The sequence below is a fragment of the Rattus norvegicus genome, chromosome 4 (assembly GCF_021556685.1).
Source record: "Rattus norvegicus strain SHRSP/BbbUtx chromosome 4, alternate assembly SHRSP_T2T, whole genome shotgun sequence".
Taxonomy (NCBI): Eukaryota; Metazoa; Chordata; class Mammalia; order Rodentia; family Muridae; genus Rattus; species Rattus norvegicus.
In genome coordinates, this window is record NC_141537.1 from 121,272,506 (window position 1) to 121,293,581 (window position 21,076).

Genomic DNA, 21,076 nt, shown 5'->3' on the forward strand with positions numbered 1-21,076 from the left:
AGCTGAGGGGCATCGATCATGCCGGCTGGGAACATGTGTGGAGTGATGGTCTGTGAGGATGCTCTGGTCTGGAGACTGTGAAGCCTGGTGCTCAGTCCTGACTGGGGATGTGGACCTTCCATGAAAGCTCATGGTCTTGTTTGTGCCAATGTGCTATGATGAGATGATACACTGACAACAACTCACATGAAGAGCATTGCGAGAATAGCTGGTTAGATTGACAGATACATGAGATGTATGTACAAGTTTGTTTTTGTCCAGTCATCCCACAGTTGCTAGTTCACCATCGTTGCTGTTGCTGCTGGTGGTGGAGGAGATGGTGATGGAGGTGGTGGTGGAGATGGTGATGATGATGGTAGAGATGGTGGTGGTGGTGGTGGCAGAGAAGGTAGTGGTGGTGGTGATGGAGATGGTGATGATGGTGGTGGTAGAGATGGTGGTGTTGGTGGTGATGGTGGAGGTAGAGATGGTGGTGTTGGTGGTGATGGTGGTGGTGGAGAAGATGGTGATGATGGTAATGGAGATGGTGATGATGGTGGTGGTGGTAGAGATGGTGGTGATGGTGATGGTGGTGATGGTGGTGGTGGTGGTGGTGATGGTGGTGATACTTTACTATTCAGATGGTTAACAGCATATCTTCCATACATTATTTGATTGATCTCACAACAATTCTAACAAGGTTTCTTAGGTTATTACCTTTGTCCTCAGAAAGTCTCATCTCAGGTCTGTGTAGATGACTTAGTCAAAGCTGGGCCTCAGATTTTCTCAGGCCAGAATTCTAAATGCCAGACTAAGAAGGCGAGTTACCAAGTGGGATGAGACTTTCAAATGTCTGTGGGGTCCCTAGAGCTTGCTGTTGGTCAATCTCTTTTTCCTGAGTGTCCAGGCTGCACCCCTGACATACAAGTCTTCATTTGTACTGAAGAGCAGAACTGTGGTGATTTCTCCAAGGTCACCTTCATTCTGAAAGAGCATCCAGTCTTAATTCCTAGGATCGTGACCAGGCCAAGAGTCAGGTGCCAGTGGCTAAGAAATCTTTCTCCCCATCATACCAGTGGATGAGGGGACCTCATCAAATAGACTAGTTGAGATGAACACATCTTGTTTGAGGGCTAGTGGGGATGGGAGAGTGAGGTGCTATGTTTATACCTTCAAGAGTTCTATGCTCCATAAACACAGAAGCATGAAGATCCAAGAAACATGAGTGGTCCAGGGCACAGAAGCTGAGAGATGGAGCAACAGCATCCTTTAACCTGTACACATGCTTTCAGAGGTCCCACCATACCCTCCCATTCTTCATCTCCTTCTCCCCTGCAGTGAGTAGACCATGAAGTGAGGAAATCATTTCACCCGAGCTCAAACTTCACTCTACTTATGACTCAGAACCCAAAATTCCCTATGTAAATGGCACCCAGAGTCCATGGCTCCTCCCCCAAGTCCATGCTCCAGAAGAACCCCCACCCCCACTGTCTGTGTGCAGAGCCCTAGGCCTAAGAGTTGGGGGTGGGTGGTTAGAACTTAGCCATGGGTCCTCATGCCTTTGATTCCCCTCTCAGTGGGGATTCTGAGGTGAGCAGAGGACTGCAGCAGAGCTGGGAAACTCTCCTGTGCTCTTGCTCTAAGCTTGCTAATGCTAGACCTGAACAAAAGCCCAGGAGTGCTGCCAGAGGTGAGCTAGGCCCACATAGAGCCCATGTACTCACCCTAAGCACAGACAGGAGAGTCCTACCTACACAGCCTGCTCTGCCTTCTCTCTGGAAACACCCTTTTCCAGACCCTCCAAACCATATTTCCTGGCTATAATCCCCACTTCATTTTGTCAAAGGACTTTCAATGGTGTCTACTCTTGCAAAATTTAGACATCCAGTGAACCCTGACCACTAGTGACAGTATCTCAGATCTCCATTTCAGAAATTCCACACTTCAGTGCTCCTTAAATAGTGTGTCTAAGTGGTTGTCTCTTTCCTCTGCCTTCCACAGAAAGCCGAGTTCATCGTTGCTGTGTGCACCCGGGCGCTGTGGTACCATTTTGCTTATTTCAGTCGGATGCAGTCCACCTCCTCCGTGGCAGGAATCCCCGTGGTCCTGAGGTCGAGGTCAGCGCTGGCCTTGCTCCCGCTAGGAGAGGCCCTCCACTGGAGCCGCAGGATCCTCTTGAGGTACTTACTGGTGTTATTCCTGACAGTCACAAAGCACAGCGTATTGATCATACTGTTGCTCATGGCGATGCACTCCACCACATAAAAGGCGGTGAGGTAGTGCTTCTCTTTCACAAACACGGAGGGGAAGAAGTCACGCACGATGGTGAAGCCATAGAAGGGAGCCCAGCACAGCACATAGGCGGAAAGGACGCACACGAGCCCCAGTACCGTCCGTCGGCGACAGCGCAGCCTCCGGCGGATCTGCTCTGTCTGGAAGCCGGGCACCGCCTTGAACCAGAGCTCTCGGGACACCCTGGCATAGCACAGGGTCATGGCGATTACAGGACCCACGAACTCGAGGCCGAAGACCAAAAGGAAATAGGACCTGTAGTAGAACTGCTGATCCACCGGCCAGATCTGGCCGCAGAAGATCTTCTCCTGGCTTTCCACGATGACCAACACCGTCTCAGTGGTGAAGTAGGCGGCTGGGATGGCGATGAGGATGGACACAGACCACACCAGGAAGATCAGGCCTGCAGCCGTTTGACACTTCATCCGCGGTCTCAGCGGGTGCACAATGGCCAGATACCTGAGGAAGAACAGAGAGGGAGTCAGCCACGGAAGGAACCTGCCTGTGAGAATTTCCCTCTGAGGACACTACACAGCAATAGGGAATGTTACCTGAGGGAGATGTCCAGGGCAGGGCTCTGCAGCAAACCTCAGCTCCACCTCTAACTCCTCCCATCTCGCCTTTCCTATCTGCCCGAGCATTTAGATGGCTTATTTTAAATCTGACATGTACTGGAAAGATAATGGTGAACATTCCTTTTAAATGTGGTAATTATACTTCTCACAGGTCTCTGGCCAGGCACCAGTCCAGCATGTCTCCTACAGTCTGCAAAGTTCAAAGTTAAGTAAGCCTGGCAATTCCACCTTCAAGTAGTTGATGGGAAAAAGCATCCTTTCCAACCAAAGCATGGGCCAAAGTTTTGTTTTCATTCCACGTTTCAGAAAGCATTGTTCTGCACGCAGAGAGGAAGAATGTATTTACCTCATTTTCCACCTGGAAGATACAGGCTGCTGAGAGATGAGGAGCTTTCTCAAGGCTGCATGCCACAAGACCCTTGACAGAAAGCTTTTAGACCCTAACCTCACAGGGCTGATGTGAAAATCAATTTACGTGCATGTGGCTTTTTCTTCTTTCTTTTTTTTTTACCCACAAAACATCAGGCAATATAAGATGCTGCTTTTGTTCTCTCCCAGAGAACCCACACTGTTACCACAGTGGTCCAGGAAGCAGAGAGCACTTTGTCACCCGTGTGGCATGATGGAGCCCTTCCCAGAGTGCACACACACTTGTGCAGGGAGCCCCAGCTTCCGGGAAGGTTTTGCACAGCTGGCAGGGTTGGGAGAAGGATGGGGTGAAGTGGAAAGGACTGACCAGCACTGGAGACAAACACTTGTGTGTTCATAGCTGATCCCAGCAGCGTGGGTGGCAACGTGACAGGGCCCTGACGGAGAGCCAGACCCGTTTACCCTTGGTAAATGCCCCTTTGAAGTCATCTTTCGTGGGACTTTGATCTGAAGAAAGATCCCTTCTTGTGTTTTTCTGATTTAATTTCACAAGTAATCACGCTACACTGGGTGGACCTGGAGGACCACTGCAGTGAGATCTCTGTTCTCTTGAGCTCCAGAAGTTTAAAGAAGCCAAATGGGGCATGTTTACCCTCCGAACGCCCCAGATGGCCGCTGGCTGGCCAGCCACCAGCATGCATCCCTGGAAATCTAGGCAACTCCTTAGTGCTGAAAAACTGGATCAGGGTTATGTGCACGGTTGACATCACATATGCATGGGCCCTTTAGAGCAGCATCATGCTGTCTGGAGGGTAGCTCAGTGGTGGAGTACCGGTCTAGCATGTAGAGGCTCTGGGTTCCTATGACATCAACACGGGGGGGGGGGGGGGCTGCTGAGTTGTGAATAAAATGCTCTGACAGAGCAACTTAAGGGCTTATTCTGCCTCACAGTTTAAGGTGACAGTCATGTGTCTGAGGTGACATAACAGGAAAGACAAGGCCGTAGAAACTGAAGCAGCCGTCCCATCTGCAGCCAGTACAGGGATGAATACCGATGCTCAGACTGAACCAGTCATTTTATACGGTCCAAGATCCTCACCCAGGCAAAGACCACACTCACAGTAAACAGTAACCATCACTGAGACACATGCCAACAGGCAAAGGGCAGAAAACTATTCAGAGATTTCCACTGGCCTTCACTCTGGGACTCTACATTAGTAAGAAGTTTACAGTCACAAGCCCATGCTTTCATTTAGGTGATCTCAACCTTTCTGAAGGACTGAGAGCAAAGAGGCCCACTTGGTGGAGAGGCAAATGCTGCCCCCATGGCCAGCAGGAAAGGCATTGCTCCCTTCACTCGACCTTTTCCTGACCCTCACCAAATCTTAACAACCCTTCTCTTTTCTCTTTGCCACAGACTTTTTCCTACCTCTGATGTTCCTTGAAGCAGTCAGACCACTGGCAGCTCCTTTTCTCTCTCTACGAACATGGCTTCTTCACTTGCTCTGTGTCCATAACCACAGTGCAGATCCACTCAAAGCCAACAGTTCACAGGAAACAACGAAAAAAGGCTCCCCAGCAAAGAAATAGCTTTGTAGCGCTTGTGTGATAACCGAGTGTGGGACTCCCATCTCCATCTAAGGTCTACCACGAGGATGGTCATAGCAGCTTCTAGGCTGCTCATAGCATGAACAGCCAACCCCAGCTGATGAGCTCATCAGGGGCATCTGTGCTTTCAGCCTGGGTGACATGATTCAGCACAGTTGGACAACACAGACCCTGGCTGGTTTCCTCCGCACACCAGGCCAGACGAAGAGGAGTCTCCCAGCATTTTGCAAGCAGCAGACCAGGTTACAGACACCTCAAGGATGGCACACTGTTTCCACACTAAAGAGGGAGCTGAGAGCCCTTCCCCAGGACTGGGGTAGCAGTGAGACCTTCCTACAGCATCCTGCTGACCCCTTAGGTTGTCCTGCTCTGTGGATTTTTATGACTTCTGAAATACGACCCCATTCCTTTTGAACACTATTCTGAAGATTATGTCCCTGGTTCACACACTTCCCCAGGGTTCTGCCCTCGCTGGAAGCATTGTCACCTCCTGGCTTCCTCAAACACCGGCCTAGCCTCTGAGGAGACCTCTCCTCCCTTTTGGTGATCACATTCACTAAATTCTCCCTCCTCTGAGCTGCCTCCTTCATCCACTACATTGACTACTTCTCCAAACTTCACTGAGAAGGTGACCCTTGCTTACTTACTATTTAACCATCTCGCCAGTATTGTCTGGAGAGATCTCGTCTATGCCTTTTCTTGCTTTGCTGTCAGTGAACTTGGGGCACCTAGTATTAATAACTAATAAAACTTAACCCTGTCAATGGTTTGGCACTGAGTGAACAGAAACTTTCATTGTCAGAAAGACCACAATCATTTTTGGAAGAAGGGACAAACTTTGCCTGAGCCTGGAGTGTGTTGCAGTGCTAAGCAACTGAAGGCCAGAAATGCAGTTGGGAGGTTAGAGCTGAGCTTGGCGGGAGGTGTGGCCCAGCCAGGTGTGCCACCTTCGACAGGTCATTTCACTCCGGTCCTCAGCTTGCAAAGTTTGGAATACATATCAGCTATTTCAGCGAGAAACCAGAGTTACATTCAAGAAGGGCCATTCGTTTACAGCCTCCCTTGCCTTCCTTAAGCCACAAAGCCTTCCCTCTGTTCCTGGACCGCATCAGGCTTGATCCTCCTCTAGGCTTTTGTGCTTTTAAGTCCCTTTCTCCGAGACACTTTTTCTCAGTCCTCACGACATGGACCCTTTGCATCACTCCTGGGTCATCCACATGTCTTCTCAGAGACACCTCTCCTAACCTGTCTAGACTAGCTCTCCCACTCAGGCACTCTTGGTGTTTCTGCTGGTGCTTTTGTGTTTGTATTCTCATTTCTGAAATTACCTTCCATGGTTCTTTGTCTGAGAGAGAACTCTCTTCATCCCTCTGATATAGCCTCGTCAGAAGCCAGATGTTTTATTTTGCTTACCACAGTATCCCCAGACTACGGAATAGTGCCCGACACTAAGCAGTCCCTATATGTAGGCACTCTTTCTGAAAGAACATACATACACTTGAGTGATTGAAAGGGAGGCTGGATCCCACAGGGGCAGCTGGGCAGAATGAAGAGACATTGGAATCAGACAGCCAAAGGTAGAGGAGGCTGGGACTACACAGCCAAGTGAACCTTTGCAGGGACAAGTGTGACCAGGACAACTGATCAATGCTGATCAATGCTGAAGAGACTGGCCAGGATGAGAGACTTCCCAACCTTGACACCTAGGAAGACAGTGAAAGCAAGAACTGATCTGTGAGGCAACAATTCACAGCTTGCTTCTTAGCCTTCCATTATGATTCGAACACCATAAAAACAACTCCTAACCCACCGGAAACCCTCCAGTTTATTCTGGTTTACTGTCATTCATGGGCTTTTAATATTAATTTAAGAGCCAGGATAGCCACTCCTTATTTAGCCCTTTGACCTCTCATTGTCCGTCCAAGCATGGCAGCACACACCTGAGATCCAAGCATTCAGTGCATGGGGCAGAAGGGTTGTGAGTTCAAAACCCTCCTGAGCTTTACAATGAGATCCAGTCTCAAAATACCAAGACAGGAAAAGGAACACCTTGCATTGTAGGTAAGATCGCATTTTACCTTCAAAGCAACCCGGCACATTAGAGTCTCTTACTGCCCTCAAAGCCTGGCAAGAAGAGGCCAGATAGCCCAGGGGTAAGTGGAGGACACCAAGAGATTCAAATCAAGCACACATTAACTATTCTGGCAGAAATTTCACTAAACAAAGACATTTTACCAACAAGGTATGTATTGGTGATGCATTGGATAAAAATTTGTTACCCCAAGCTAAGAAAAATCAAACCTGAAAAGCCGTTGGGTTTTGAACAGCACCAGAGACAAAAATTAATGACTCCTAGGCCCCAAAACTGAAATTAGGAGATAGCAACACAGTAAACTAAAAGCCATTCAGGGCAATCTCATTCTAAAGAACAAAAACTTCACAGGCCGGAGCAGGCAGTCGCCTAAGACTAAGGAAAGCCTAGGCAGCAGCTGGGTCTTTCCTCCCACATGTGTATGCAAATTTCCAGTCAGAAGCCCACTCTGAGCTAACAGCTCTCCCCGGGGCAAAGCATGACCTGATCCATCTCTCGGCGTGTCTCGTTGGCACCTTGCAGAGAGACGTCCAAGTCTTTCCAAGCAGCTGAGTTTTGTGTGGAAGAGGCGTGCACGCTTGAGCTATATTGAGGGTATTGGTCCTGTGTTGTAGTTGATCAATATGTGTTAAGAGTACCCCAGTATTCCTCGGCTTTTCCTGGCTTCTCTCCCCCTCCCCCCCAGTGGTGGTGAATGACTCTCATGCGGCAACAGGACTGGCTACTTCCAATAGCCAAGAGTGTCTCCTGAGTAAAGCTGTCAGGAATGTGAAAGCCCAGGAAAGGGTCCTGTTGATTTGCCCTGTTCCTGGGCTAAGAGACAGGGCAGCATTTCCATTTTCAGAGAAGGCCAGAGACAAAGCTGCAGACGTCTGCCCAGGGCAGCTGTGAAAGTCACTCAGGAAGCAGATATCTTGACTGACTGTATCCTCTGCTAGGATTATTTAAATTCTCTGACTAAGTAGTCGAATGCCCCAGAGTCAGTAACTTGTATTGAGGACCTCAACATACCCGTTGTGTGCCGGACCAAGGTCCTGTCAGCTTGCTGACTCTCTGACATCCTTCTCTGGGGAGAGGAGGCAGGGGCTCTGCTTCTCAGTGGTCCTAAAGCCAGGCTCTTTGGTGTCCCTTTCCTTCGAAGCTGACCTTTCCTGGGCCATCCTACCCCCAGCTGTAGTCCAGCAAACGTGCTCCCTTGCTCTGACTTTGAGCCCAGGTCAAACACCCCAGGCAGGGCCCTGAGGCCTTGGAACAAGGAGAACCTGTGCTTTAGGCTCCAGGTGATGAGAAACTATTCGTGTCCAGGTACGGGGGAGCCGGACTAGCCCCTGGGGAAGCTGCTCATAGACCATAACAAGGTGCTTTGTACCTAGAGTCAAAAGCACAAAGAAGCTTGCAAAGATTCCCTAAAGTCATGGTGATCCCGGCTTATTAGCACAAGCATAAACCAAGTCAAACATCTAGGAATAAGAAAGACACACAGACTTGATATGCCAGCGCTAGCTGATATCCGTGGGAGGCCTCCCCTTTTCGGAGGAGGAGCAGCTGGGTGTCAGGGGAGGACTGGGAGGAGAGGAGGGAGGAGAAACTGCGGTCAGGACATAAAGTTAATTAACTTAGGTTACTCTCTCCAATGTCTCTGTCCATCACTAGAGCAGGTCTTGTACTGTAGCATGATGGGTGAGGGGTGGGGTGGGGTGGGATTAAGACACCGTTAACAAAAGTCAGCAAATACATGCTTTTCTCCCCCTCCACCTTTTTATTGAAACCGACTCCTTCAATTTTACTTAAAAGTCAATTAGTACTGGGAGAAGGTCTAGATGAGTTATGAAATTCCCTCCGGATTTTCACGGTGCTTCAAGAAGCAACTCCTTATAACGTAGTCTTACCCCTCCACACTTCCTCCTACCTGTCTAAGAGATCAGGCACATCTAGGAGAACATCCACAGAGAGTGATCAAAGACTTCCCTATTGCCCAACTTCAGGCTTCAGCTCCCTCCAGCCCTGACTACCGCTAGACGTCCAGTCAGTAGAATACAGACACACGCCATCAGCACACAACTACAGGGAAGGACACAGCCAGCACCCGCTTCTCTCTCACCTGTCAATGGCAATGGCCAGTAGGGCGTTAGTGGACACGTAGAGGGAGACGGTGCGCAAGTAGTTGACGGAGGCGCACAGGACATGGCCGTGCTCCCAGGAGAGCTGGCGTACCACATAGTAGTCCATCTCAAAGGGGCAGCACACGATGGCTACCAGGAAGTCCGAAATGGCCAGGTTGGCGATAAGCAGGTTGGTGAGGTTGCGAAGCTTTTTGTAGCGGGCCAGCGCAGTGATGAAGATGAAGTTGCCGATGCCACACACCAGCATGATGCCCACCAAAGCCATGCCAATGACAATCTTGGCAGCAAAGAAAGTCCGAGAGTTGGTCACATCCTCCTCTTCATCCGAGGGCATGTCATAGTCACCATAGCTGAAAGTGAATGGCAAGGGGGAGGTTTCGGCTCCACTGCCATCACGTGCAGAAAAGAAGTCGGTGAAAGTGTTTGTGGTATTCTCGCCCAGGGTCCCCACAGTGGTCTCCATCTAGGCAGGTGCACACCCCTGAAGCTGTCCCACTGGCGTCTGCAAGGTTGATGACTCCTCTCTGCAGGCACTTGGCTCTTCCTCAGTGAGTCAGATCTTCCCAGCCAGCATCTGAGGGGCCCAGTATCTGAGTCCCATTTTAAACCTTTGAAAGACATAACGTACAATTGGCTGCATGTGGGAGCGAACCTTGGATGGGTTTAAAATCATCCTGAAACCTATGCAGACCCATTAGCCACCTGCTCGCAGCACACAGAGATAATGGAGTGGAAGGAAGAATGAGAGAACCCAGGAGAGTGCAAACCACATATCCACTCAGCCGGGGAAGGATGGAGGACCGTGAAGAAGGAAGGCTCCAACTTCATTTATTTCCACTCCAATGGAGACCGAAAGCTATGCTCTTCCTCAAAGACCAAAGCTGCCAGTGTGAGAATGTGGAACAGAGAGGAGCTCTGCCCCAAACGCCAGTCCCTGTCTGAACCCCTGAACTTCGACCTTGTGTTCTGAGGTAACAACTGCTGCTTCCCACAGCTGGAAAGAAAGGACATTATCTTGGGGTTCAGCAAAAACACAACTGCAAATTCACAGAGCCCTGAACACTGAACCCTCTGTACAGAGAAGTGAACCTGGAGCCACAGTTCACAAAGCTCTCCTGCTGGAGGGCTTCTTCTTCAAGCTTTCCACGCCCCTGTCAAAATCTGTGGTGGCTCTACAAGCTTGGCACAGTATGTGCCAAGGCTCGTTTTAGTCGAAGGGCACAATCACAAGTTGTCACTTAACCTAGAGGGTTAGAAGAGACCTGAGAGCAAAACCCCTTGGTGAGAGGTGTGTCCTCGGGTTAATAGCTTAAACACGCAGGGTTTTAACATCCTCCAGGCAGATCGATACTGTCTGTAAAGATCAGAGCTGTTGAAGAGTCAGTATTATGCCTCAGAACCACACAAGTCAGTACCCAGGCCAGCTGCAGGGAGGGAATCCTAGACTAGAGACCAGCACCACAGAGCAGGGATGGGGAGAGGGTCTGTCAATCGTGAATCTCTCGCCTGACTTTTCCCTTACACTTCTACGGCATCAGACCAGGGAACTGGATACAGGAGAGGATCAGGGTCTAGAAAACACCCTAAATGTCAGAAGGAAAGAAGATTGCCCAATCTGAGATCCTGGAAAAGGGAGAAAGTAAGTTACCCCAAGGCCCCTCCCCCCCAAAGCCTGCTGCCCAGGGATAAGAGGATGGGGCTGGTGTCCCTTTGCACCCCAGGAGAGTTGTCCCACCTGTACCCTGTCACAGCTCTTCGTGGACTCTGAAGAGGCAGAAAGTAGAGCTGAAACGCCAGCGGATCCTGCCAGACCCCAGGCACATCCATTCTGAGGGGAACCTCTCTATAAGAATGCAGCCAGCCCTGCTCAAAGTTAGGATTTAAAGAAACGGTCCAAAATCGCCTAAGAGAGAGAGAGGGATGGTTGGAGGACTTGTCTCCTGGTCTTTCCCGGAACTGTCCTTGGCTCTGAGGAGCAGCCCACTACCCTATGTCCTCTACTGCTGGGGCTGCAGTCCCGAGAGACCCTCTTCATTCACCTAAGTGGGGGACAGTCTAGGCTCAGTCCACCCTCTCTCTACACGTGGTTCCCAGAGCGTCTCCGGAGCCGTCCGTACCTGCAGACCAGGGTGAGGATCCCAGACGCTTCCCCGGAGCTCTGCAGCAAGGACCAGGAACCCCTCTGTCTTCTGAGGGTCTTTCCGTGCTTGGTTGTCAGCTGGGTTCCTGCTACCTCCGCGGACGGACGCACTGAGCAGAGGCTAGGGCCAGCCAGCCCCGCCCACAGCACGCTGTCCCCGCCCCGCCTGGATGTTCCCGCCCATATACAGTGACTTCCCTCTCACGCCCACTGTCTCTCCCGGACCTTCCTCTCACCTTTGTCCCTACTTTTCACTCTCTATCCTCCACCCTGGGGAGTCCTGACTTCCAAGATGAACTCCTGAGTCTACTGGAGTTGAGCCTGCTGAGGTATCTATCTGGATACAGAGTGGGTGTCTCAGCGTGTTGCCTGAGCACCAACTCTAAGGCGACTCTGCATGGCCTGACCAAGCTGTGCCTGTCTTGAGCACCTGGTACCTCGGGTTCACTGGCCCATTGCCGCCCGAGTGGGCAGACTGGTCACGGGAGCTTAGCGCCCTCAAAGGGCAAATAATCTCTTCCCCAGCTACTCTCCCTGACTGGGAGCGCTGGGCTTATCTCTGTGGCCCTCAGCTGAAAGCATTGTCAGCTGCCTGGCCTCTGTGGTAGGCTCTAAGGGCTTTCTGGAGAGTGAGTGGATGCAAGAAGGAAGTCTCTATGGCATGTCTGTTTAGCAGTACGACCAGGTTTCCACCTATTAAATATAAATCACCACGCAGCCAGCAATCCCATCTAAAATACACGACTGGAAAAAAAAAATAATTGAAAGTGAGAATTTAGGTGTGTACATCAATCCCCATAGCAACTCTAGTCACTGTTATCAAAGAACCCAATGTCAAAGAACTGATACAAGAAAAGCAAAGCGTGGGCATACCTTTGAATACTACTAAGCCTTTAATGTGCATGAACTGTAAACAGGTCTAATTCTCGTGTGCACTGGCAGAGGTGCAAAATGGCATGGCAGCTGTGGGACAATGCTTCCTCAAAAAAAAAAAAAAAAAAAAGATAGACTTTCCCTACTATCCAGGATTTCCACTCCAGGTAATTCCTTAAAATCAAATAAATACAGGGTCTCAAAGAGATGTTTGCAAATCCTGTTATAGAGTGGGTAGTACTGAAGCTACCTGTATTATTATCCTCATTGCTGTAGCCAACACTGGACAAAACCAGCTTGACATAGTAAAGGTTAGTTTGGCCCTGAGTTTAAGAAAGTATACAATCCATCACAGCAGGGAAGGTCTGGCGACCCCAGTGTGCGGTGGGCGGCTAGTTGAGCTGCATCTGCAGGTGGGAAGCAGGAAGAGATACAGTAGTGCCCGGCTAGTTTCTCCCACCATTCTGCTTGAGTCCTCAGCCTAAGGAATGGTGGTGCTTACATTCAGGATTGGTCTTCCCTCCTCAGTTAAACCTTTCTGAAGATATCCGTGCCCAGAGGTTTGTCTCTTGGATAATTCTAAATTCCATCAGGATAATCGCAGGAGCAACCAGCAGAAGACCACCCAGCTTGATGCCCAAATACATCATGTTAAAATGACAATACTCCATGCTTGGTTCTCGAAGGTTCGTGGCCATCTCATAAAACAAAATGTATTCACTTCAACTTTAGACATCCTCATAGTCTTTAACAGTCCCACTAGTGTTCAGACTCTCTTCTAAGACTTGGGCCATCCCTCTACTGTGAGCTCCTGTTGTTGTCTCTTATGTTGTGTATTTCTGATTTAGAGCGTCATAGGGTAACCATATCCATTCCCCAAGAGAAGGGCAGGATGACAGTGAAAATATCAGATAAAGCAAGACTGAAACTCAGCAGAGCAAACATCAAACTTTGCAGCCCTATATCTGGCCTCTGGGACTTGTATCAGCATGTGGCTACCAATGAACAGAAGCAGCTGTGATGGCTATTCTTAGTTGTCGTCTTGGTTTCATAGGGATTAACAAAAAACCCAAGTCTCTGGAGACATCTATATGGGATTTTTAGTTAATTGGATTGTTTGAGATAGGAAGACCTACCTTAAATCCAGATCACTTGAGGTGGAAAGACCCACCCCACTCCTGATACTAATATGTATTAGTCAGGGTTCTCTAGAGGATTAGAACTAATAGAATGACTCTATTTCCATATATATACACATATATATGCATTTAATATATATAATATATATATTATATATATTTGCATACATCACATACATATAGATCACACAATTACATATGTCATATACATATACATCATATACATATATATCATATATACTTATACATATATGTGGGATGTATTAGAGTGTTTTCCAGGCTGTGGTCCAGCTAATCCATTCATGGCTGCCTATGAGCAGAAGACTATAGAAGACAAGGAAGGAGGCTTTGCTCTTTGCTTGTTTGCCCTTGCTCTGGTTTTACTGGCATCACAGCCTACTTCTTTACAATTCTGGCTTATACTGAAGATTAGTTGAAACATCTAGCCTCGAGGACTGAACAACTGCCTCAAGAAGGTGTGGCTCAGATTTAGGGTCGGTTTTCTGACCTCAAATGGTCCATATTTAAGGAGGGTTTTCCTAGCTCAAGTGACCCAATTAGCTAAAAACCCTCATAGATGTGTCCAGAGACTTAGGTTTTTAGTTAATTTTCTATGTATTCAAGTTGACAACCAGTAGCCCTGCTCCTCCAGTCCTGCCACCTGCAGCATGTGTAGCTTCTCTTGGCCTATCTAATTCCACTTCATTCCAAAGATTTCCTCAGTGATGTTTCATGGTCCTGGTACCTCAAACATCCTGGAGTCTCTATCAAAACTTGAACTTTCCATTCATAGCTTCATACAGTGGCCTTTCAGAAAATCCAATGTAGCTGCACATTGCCTGGGCCTCAGTGTTTTCTGAGGCTTTCATGGAAGCCCTCGTGACCCTGTGATTCTTTTATTTTGCATGTCTGTGAAACCAGCCCTAAGCAGGTGACAGCTCTGCTGTCAGTTCCAGATGTAGTGTGACCTCCTGGTCTAGCTGCTACAACAGTATCTGTGCATATGAGCTGCCAATCCTGGAAAGCACTTCCCTAGACAGCTGGTAGTTGCTTACAAACTGGCAATCTGTGGGGGCTTTTTCAGTTCAGGCTCTCTTCTTTCAAATGAATTAACATCTTCCCAAGTTTGAGGCCTTGAAGGGTGGGGTCTTGTCCTTGGGACATTCCCATTATCCAAGCATTAAGTACAGGACTATGCTAATCTCTTTAACAATTGCAGATACTTTAACTGCACCTCCTTGTCTGTAACTTTAATCTCTGTGCATTCTCTCTCTCTCTCTCTCTCTCTCTCTCTCTCTCTCTCTCTCTCTTTCACACACACACACACACACACACACACACACACACACACACACTACAGTACTGAGCAAATTATGTTAGCAGTAACTAGGCCATAGCTCAAATGCTATGCCGTCTTCAAAGTTCTGCTGCCTAAGAAATTAACTCATTGTTATGAATTTAGCCTCACTCAGGTTCTGAGAGTATGGATAAAATGCCGTGTGAATGGTCTATAGCCCACTCCTCAGAGTCTCCTTGTTCTCCACTGAAGCCTCACAATCCAGTCCTCCACAATTCACATTTCTATTAGTAAGCTGGGCTCCCAAACTCTCCCCAGAATAACCAAGTAAACTATTTACATCGTTCTAAAGCTTCTCTAGCTCCCAGGTCCAAAGTCTCCCAAACTCTCCTCACAAACCATTCCAAACAATCCACAAAGCACAGGTTCAATAACAACACCTCCTACTTCTTAGTTCCAGTTCTCAACCCAAGTGCCCATGGATGGAAGAATGAAGAACGAAATGTGGTATAGATGGATACACAGAGAGAGAGAGAGATACATAATGGAATAGTATACAGCCTTAAAAAGGGAGGAAAGTCTACAATATGCTTAGCATGGATGCAAGCTTACATCCTTTAGCACATTTTACTAAGTGAAAAAAGCCAGACCCCCAAAAGATAAACACTGTAGGATTCCACTGACATGAGCTACCGAGATGAGCCAAATTCATGGAGGGAGAAGTAGAAGGGTAGAGATGGAAACTTGGAGAAGTGGGGAATCAGGGTACATTATGACTGGAAATTAAATGCCTACCCTCCCCTCCCCCAAATCTGGAAAAACTTGGCAGAAGTCTGTGTTGCTATGGAAGCAAGGTGTAGTCTTTAAGAGATGTGGCCTGTTTATAATCAGGTAGGTTATTGGGCATGTGCTTGAGGTGTACTTGGGGCCCCTACCTCTCTTCCCTCTCTGTTTCCTAGCTGTCATGAATGAGCAGTTCCACACAAACAAATGCTCCCCACCATCACATTCTGCCCTGACTACACGCCCAAAATCAGAGCAGTCAGCTACTCTCTGGCTTGTGAAATTGTCAGCTATGACAACATTTTCCTTTTAAAAGTTAATTTTCTCATATATTTGTCACAGTGACAGAAAGCTGACTAATGTGGGGTGCTATTGCTTAATGGGTGCAGAATTCTAACTTCACAAAATGGAATGAGTTCTGAGGATGAGCGGCAGGAAACGGGGCACAGCAGTGAGGCCTGCTTGATATTCCTGGCTGGTCAGCCGAAACCGACGAGGACGGCGAGTGTGTGCTTCCCACTATGAGTTTAGGGTTTATTGTTGTTGTGTTTGTTTTGTTTTGTTTTGTTTTGTTTGTTGTTTCTCAAGACAGGATTTCTCTGTGTAGCCCTGGCTGTCCTGGAATTCACCATGTGGCCCAGGCTGCCCTCAAACTCAGAGATCCACCTGCCCCAAGGGCTGAGATCAAAAGTGTGTACCACCAGACCTGGGCTCTGTCACTCTTTCTTTTTCCTTCCTTCCTTCCTTTCTTCCTTCCTTTCTTTCTTTCTTACGTATCTCCACATTTAAAAATATTCATTTATTTGTTTTATTCTGTGTTTGTATGCCTGAATATATATACATATGTGTGTATGTGTGTGTGTATATGTGTGTATGTGTGTATTTGTGTGCATGTATGTTTGCATGTGGATGTGTGTGTATGTGTGTGTATATATGTGTGTATTATGTGTGTATATATGTGTACTATGTGCATACAGGTGCCTATAGGGGTCAAAAGAAGATTTAAGAGGTGGTTGTTGAGAACTGAATTCAGGTCCTCTGCAGGAGCAGCCAGTGTTCTCAACTGCTGAACTCTCTCCAGCCCAAATGATTCTCCCATTTCATTCACTCACTCACTCTTTCTTTCTTTCTTTCTTTCTTTCTTTCTTTCTTCCTTCCTTCCTTCCTTTCTTTCTTCCTTCCTTCCTTTCTTTCTTTCTTCCTTCCTTCCTTTCTTTCTTTTTTTCTTCCTTTCTTCTTTCCTTATCTCTTTCTTTTTGTTTTTTGTTTGTTTGTTTGTTTATTGTCTCACTTTGTAGTCTTTCCTTAATGCCTGGCCTGGAACTCCATTTGTAGATCAGGGTGATTTCAAATTCCCAGAGGTTCCACCTGCCTCTGCCTGCTTAGCTCTGGGATTAAAGGTTGTGCCACCATGTCCTGCAATTTCCCATACTTTTTAAATAGGGAGGGGAGGAAATGAATTACTGACATGTTTTCACACCAGTGAGTCTTGAAAGCGTGGCTGTGTGAAATACTTCGGTCACTAAGCCTCACAAACCCTGGATCCTTCCACATGTGTGAGGAAGAGCAAAGTCAGGCAGTATTTGGAACGGTGAAGAGAGAGAGGGCGTTACTTAATGTGGAGTGCACTTTCTGTTCGATAGGATGGAAAGGTCCTGGAAATGAATAGTGACGATGCTTACTCATGGTCAATGTATTTGCTGCACCATATGGGCCGGCACTGTAAGACAGCAAACTGGGCCCGTTCAGACCTCATTAGCAAGCCCCAGCCTAGGGCTGACCCAGGATTGGCCTCTCCTGTCTGCCCAGCCCTCTCCCCGTTTCCCCATCTGTTTGCCCTTCTCTCCACCATCCCTGGCTCCAGGGCCTGGCCTGAGTTTCTCCTGTCTGGCAAATGTACTAAATCAGCTCCTTTTCTGTTTCATCGGATTTGCGCTCAGCACACCCTCATCCAGAGCTGGCTCAGAGCTCATCCTGCCTCCTGTGCCAATTACCTCTAGAGAAAGCAAGCCAGCTATGCTTGAGTGCCTCCCAAAGCCCACTCAGCAGGTTCTTTGATTCCAAGAGCCCTGCTGGAGGGAGTGTGAAAGGAGATGCAGACGGACACCAGACAAGCCCTGGTTGACATAAAGAACGGTGACACTTTTATTACTCTCGTTCTTTTAATATCACCCCAAACAGTCTTCATGGGACTCTTTTGGAAGGTGGAGGAACAGTTCCTACATTTATTTGGAGGAATAAACAGCAAATAGCAAACAAGAATTGCTTTTTTAAAAAAGGGAAGTGCAATGGAAAGAAATCTGTCTTGTTAATATCAGAATGTCGTTGATGTTTGGGGGGATGGGGGGACCAGGGGCCTCAGCTGCTGAGTCCAGCACATACCTGTGTGTGAAGGGTGAAGTCATAGTGCAGTCAACTTTGTGGAATAACTTTTTGTTTTGCATTAACAGTGGAGGGCAAAGGGAAGAGGCAGAGAGAGAGAGAGAGAAAGAGGGAGAGGGGGAGAGGGAGGGGAAGGAGGAGGGAGAGAGAGAGAGAGAGAGAGAGAGAGAGAAAGAGAGAGAGAGAGAGAGAGAGAGAGAGAGAAAGAGAGAGAGAGAGAGAGAGAGAGAGAGAGAGAGAGTCCTCACGTGGACTCTACATCTGATTACAGCCTTCCTGGTTTAGCCCAGTGGTGGAAGGAGGCTCTTACTTCTGACCCTTTGGGACAGTGAGCTGGTAATAACGACCCTTCCTTGTGCATTTGCATCAAAATTGGCTTCTCAGTGGTCTTTGGGGTCCCTGTGACTTGGGCATAACAAGGCCACCTGGCCATTCTTAGTCTACTCCTTTGTCTTCCTGCTCTGTTCTTCCAGATGTCTCCAGCTGTGCTCTCCTTCATATCTACCATCTATGACCCTTCTCCTCAGCCAACCTTGGAACAGCCATATCCTCACTTCACGCAGTGATCAGATGGGTCAACACCTGATCTCCAAAAGAGCTTTGCTCACAGGTCCTTGCTGGGGTTTTCGACAGATCTTCTGGGGAGCACAATGCAGCCTGTAGCAAGTGATACACGTGTGCAAACACAAGGTTGTGAAGTGTGACTGCTGCTGTCAGACCCAGGATAGAAGGGCAGGGGCTGGATTGCCAAGTGGAGGGAGCGGGGATGAGAGTGCTATGCAGCCTTTGTGGTAGAGGCCACACCCCACTCCTGGTGAGATGAGATCTTTGGTGGTAGCACTTTATCCAGCTGTGCCCTTCTGAATACCTAGTGTATCATCTCAATAAAAAGGGCACGGGGCTGTAAAGTGGTGACTGGCATGGAGAGCAGTTGAGATACAATACTAACTGGAAAACATCGAGGTTATAAAAGCCTATTGCAATTGATTCCTTTGGAGGGAAAATACAGCTTGTATCTATAGCAGGACATGTCTGGAGGGCAGAGTCTGCTGACACTCAGGTCTAGGGAGAGAAGTTACAAATGTCTTCATTTGTCTCTGTACTCTGGTGTTTGCAGGCACTCTTGTTCTTTGTGTGGTGGCTTAAATGTCACAAACAAGTAAAGTAATAATAAGGCAATGAGGGGCTGGGCACACTTTTAATCCCACTACTAGGGAGGCAGAGCCAGGCAGACTTCTGTGACTTTGAAGTCAGCCTGGTCTGCAGAGTGAGTTCTCTGACGACCAGAGCTACAAAGAGAGACCCCAGTCTCAACACACGCTCTCTCTCTCTCTCTCTCTCTCTCTCTCTCTCTCTCTCTCTCGCACGCAAGCACGTACACATGAGTCTCATGCGTAAAACCACTTAAGGGATCACAACGTGTTATGCATGTCATGAGCTCTTTAGGGGTTGCATATCGATGGTTACATTATGATAACAGTTGTGAAGTAGTGATGAGGTAATTTTATGACTGGAGTCACCGACAATATGAGGCACTGTATTAAAGAGTCACAGCATTAGGAAGGTTGAGAACCACTGGTTTCTCAGACAGACAAGAACATGAACTAAAGTGAAGACTGGATTAGTGGCTTAATTTATGAGTCAGATCATCTCATCTAGAAGCGTCTTGAACGTCCTTGGATTCTTCAGTCTATGTCGCATGCTTTGTGCTACACACCATCCAGGCCATTCCGTACACCCCACGGCCTTCCCCATCTCCTGGTTTTTGCTCTGCCCGACGTTTGTTTCAGCTGCTGCCAGTAGCCAAACACCCAGGGGCCTCAGGCCAGAAAGATGACATCATTCAAAGTGCTTAGAAGTGTCAGAACTCCCTGAGAACCAACACAAGTCTGGAGAAATGCACCAAAGAAGATGAACTCCAAGGACGCTCAGGGGGCTTCTTAAAGTGTGCAATTAATTTTCTTCATAGCTACCAAATCAGTTACAAAACTGGCTTCTGTGTATGTAATTTTCAAGTTGCATGAATGAGTGGTGCACGAGAGTTTGTGTGTGTGTATGTGTGTGTGTGTGTGTGTGTGTGTGTGTGTGTGTGTGTGTGTGTGCACATACAAGTTTTAGGGGAATGGGTAAAGATACAAGCAGAAAAGACCCAGGAAAAACACTTTTTAAAAGACTTCTTAATAGCTTTTTAATTCTAGGATAAGATAGCACAGAAGTACTTTTATTAATTACCAAAAGTCAATGAAGAATCATGTATTTGATACAATAAAATGCCTTTCAATGTTAATTAAACAGTAATTAAAGCACAATGGGAAAATGGAATGGCTGGAAACATCCACACAAAAGCACCAAGCTTGCCTACAAAGCAGGTAAAAGTGGTTCTGTTTGAAAAGAACCAAAGCGCTAAAGCGGACCACACTGAAGTGTGCCGGTGCCTGACTCCTGGACCTCTTCTTCAGCGTGCTTCCTGCTGATGACATCGTCTGTCCATGCTCATTTTATGCATGTGAGTGTTTGGTTTTTTTTTTAAGATTTATTTATTTAGTGTATGAGTGCTCTATCTGCATGTACACCTGTGTGCCAGAGAGAGCATCAGATCTCATTACAGATGGTTGTGAGCCACCATGTGGTTGCTGGGAATTGAACTCAGGAACTCTGGGAGAGCAGTCAGTGCTCTTAACCACTGAGCCATCTCGCCAGCATATGAATGTTTTGTTAATGCACTGTGTGCATACAGTGTCTAAGGAGGCCAGAAGAGAGCACTGAATCCCCTGGAACATGGCAAAAGCCACCACAGTATGGTGCTGGGAACCGAACCCCAGTCCTTTGCAAGAGCAGCAAAGCAAGAACTCTCAGCATTGGCCCATTCCTCCAGTCCGTGCTGTGCTTCCTGAGTGCCTCGGTCAGGAGGAGCTGCATTTTTACATGGAGCCCGCCCTCACAAAGGCGGTCCACCTGCAGACCCTGACCGTTTCCACAGCTCCAGTTCTACTTCACTGCCCCAGACCTCCACCGGCACCGTTCAAGCTCATTTGCAGCTACAAGAGTTTAAGCAGGGTTCTGGTGCTTTCCAAAGACTTCCTGGGTGTGGCCGCCTGCTCTAACGGCAGGCTTCAAGTGCTCACTGACATAGTCATATGAGCTATTTGTCCAATTGTCTTTTTAAAAGTGATTTGTTTATTTTATGTGCTTTAGTCTTTTGCCTGCATGTATGTCTGTGTAAGTGTCAGATTCCCCCAAAACTGGAGTTAGAGACAGTTGTGAGCTGTCAAGTGAGTGGTGGGATTTGAACTAGAATCCTCTGGAAGAACAGCCGTGCTCTTAACTGCTGATCATCAAAGTGCTAACCCATCACTCCAGCCCTGTTTGTCCACCCTTGATTTTCCACTGTAGGGAATGGCAGCCATTGTGCCTCAGGTGCCTG

At 47.9% G+C, this 21,076-nt stretch overlaps 1 protein-coding gene and 1 long non-coding RNA gene across 2 annotated transcripts in view; one reads left to right on the plus strand and one right to left on the minus strand.

The window, feature by feature from the left end:
- Nucleotides 1–5,587, plus strand: part of LOC147994951 (uncharacterized) — a 52,197-nt gene extending 46,610 nt beyond the window's left edge. The window contains exons 3-4 of the long non-coding RNA XR_015686794.1: nt 1,981–2,159; nt 4,633–5,587. This is a non-coding gene — a long non-coding RNA (uncharacterized LOC147994951). The remainder of the gene's footprint in view (nt 1–1,980; nt 2,160–4,632) is intronic.
- Prokr1 (prokineticin receptor 1) lies at nt 208–11,275 on the minus strand. The gene is given in 3 exon segments (NM_138977.2): nt 208–2,730; nt 9,017–9,646; nt 11,156–11,275. Coding segments are annotated over 2 exon segments (1,182 nt in total). The 5' UTR covers nt 9,502–9,646; nt 11,156–11,275; the 3' UTR covers nt 208–2,033.
- Between the last annotated feature and the right edge of the window lie 9,801 nt (nt 11,276–21,076).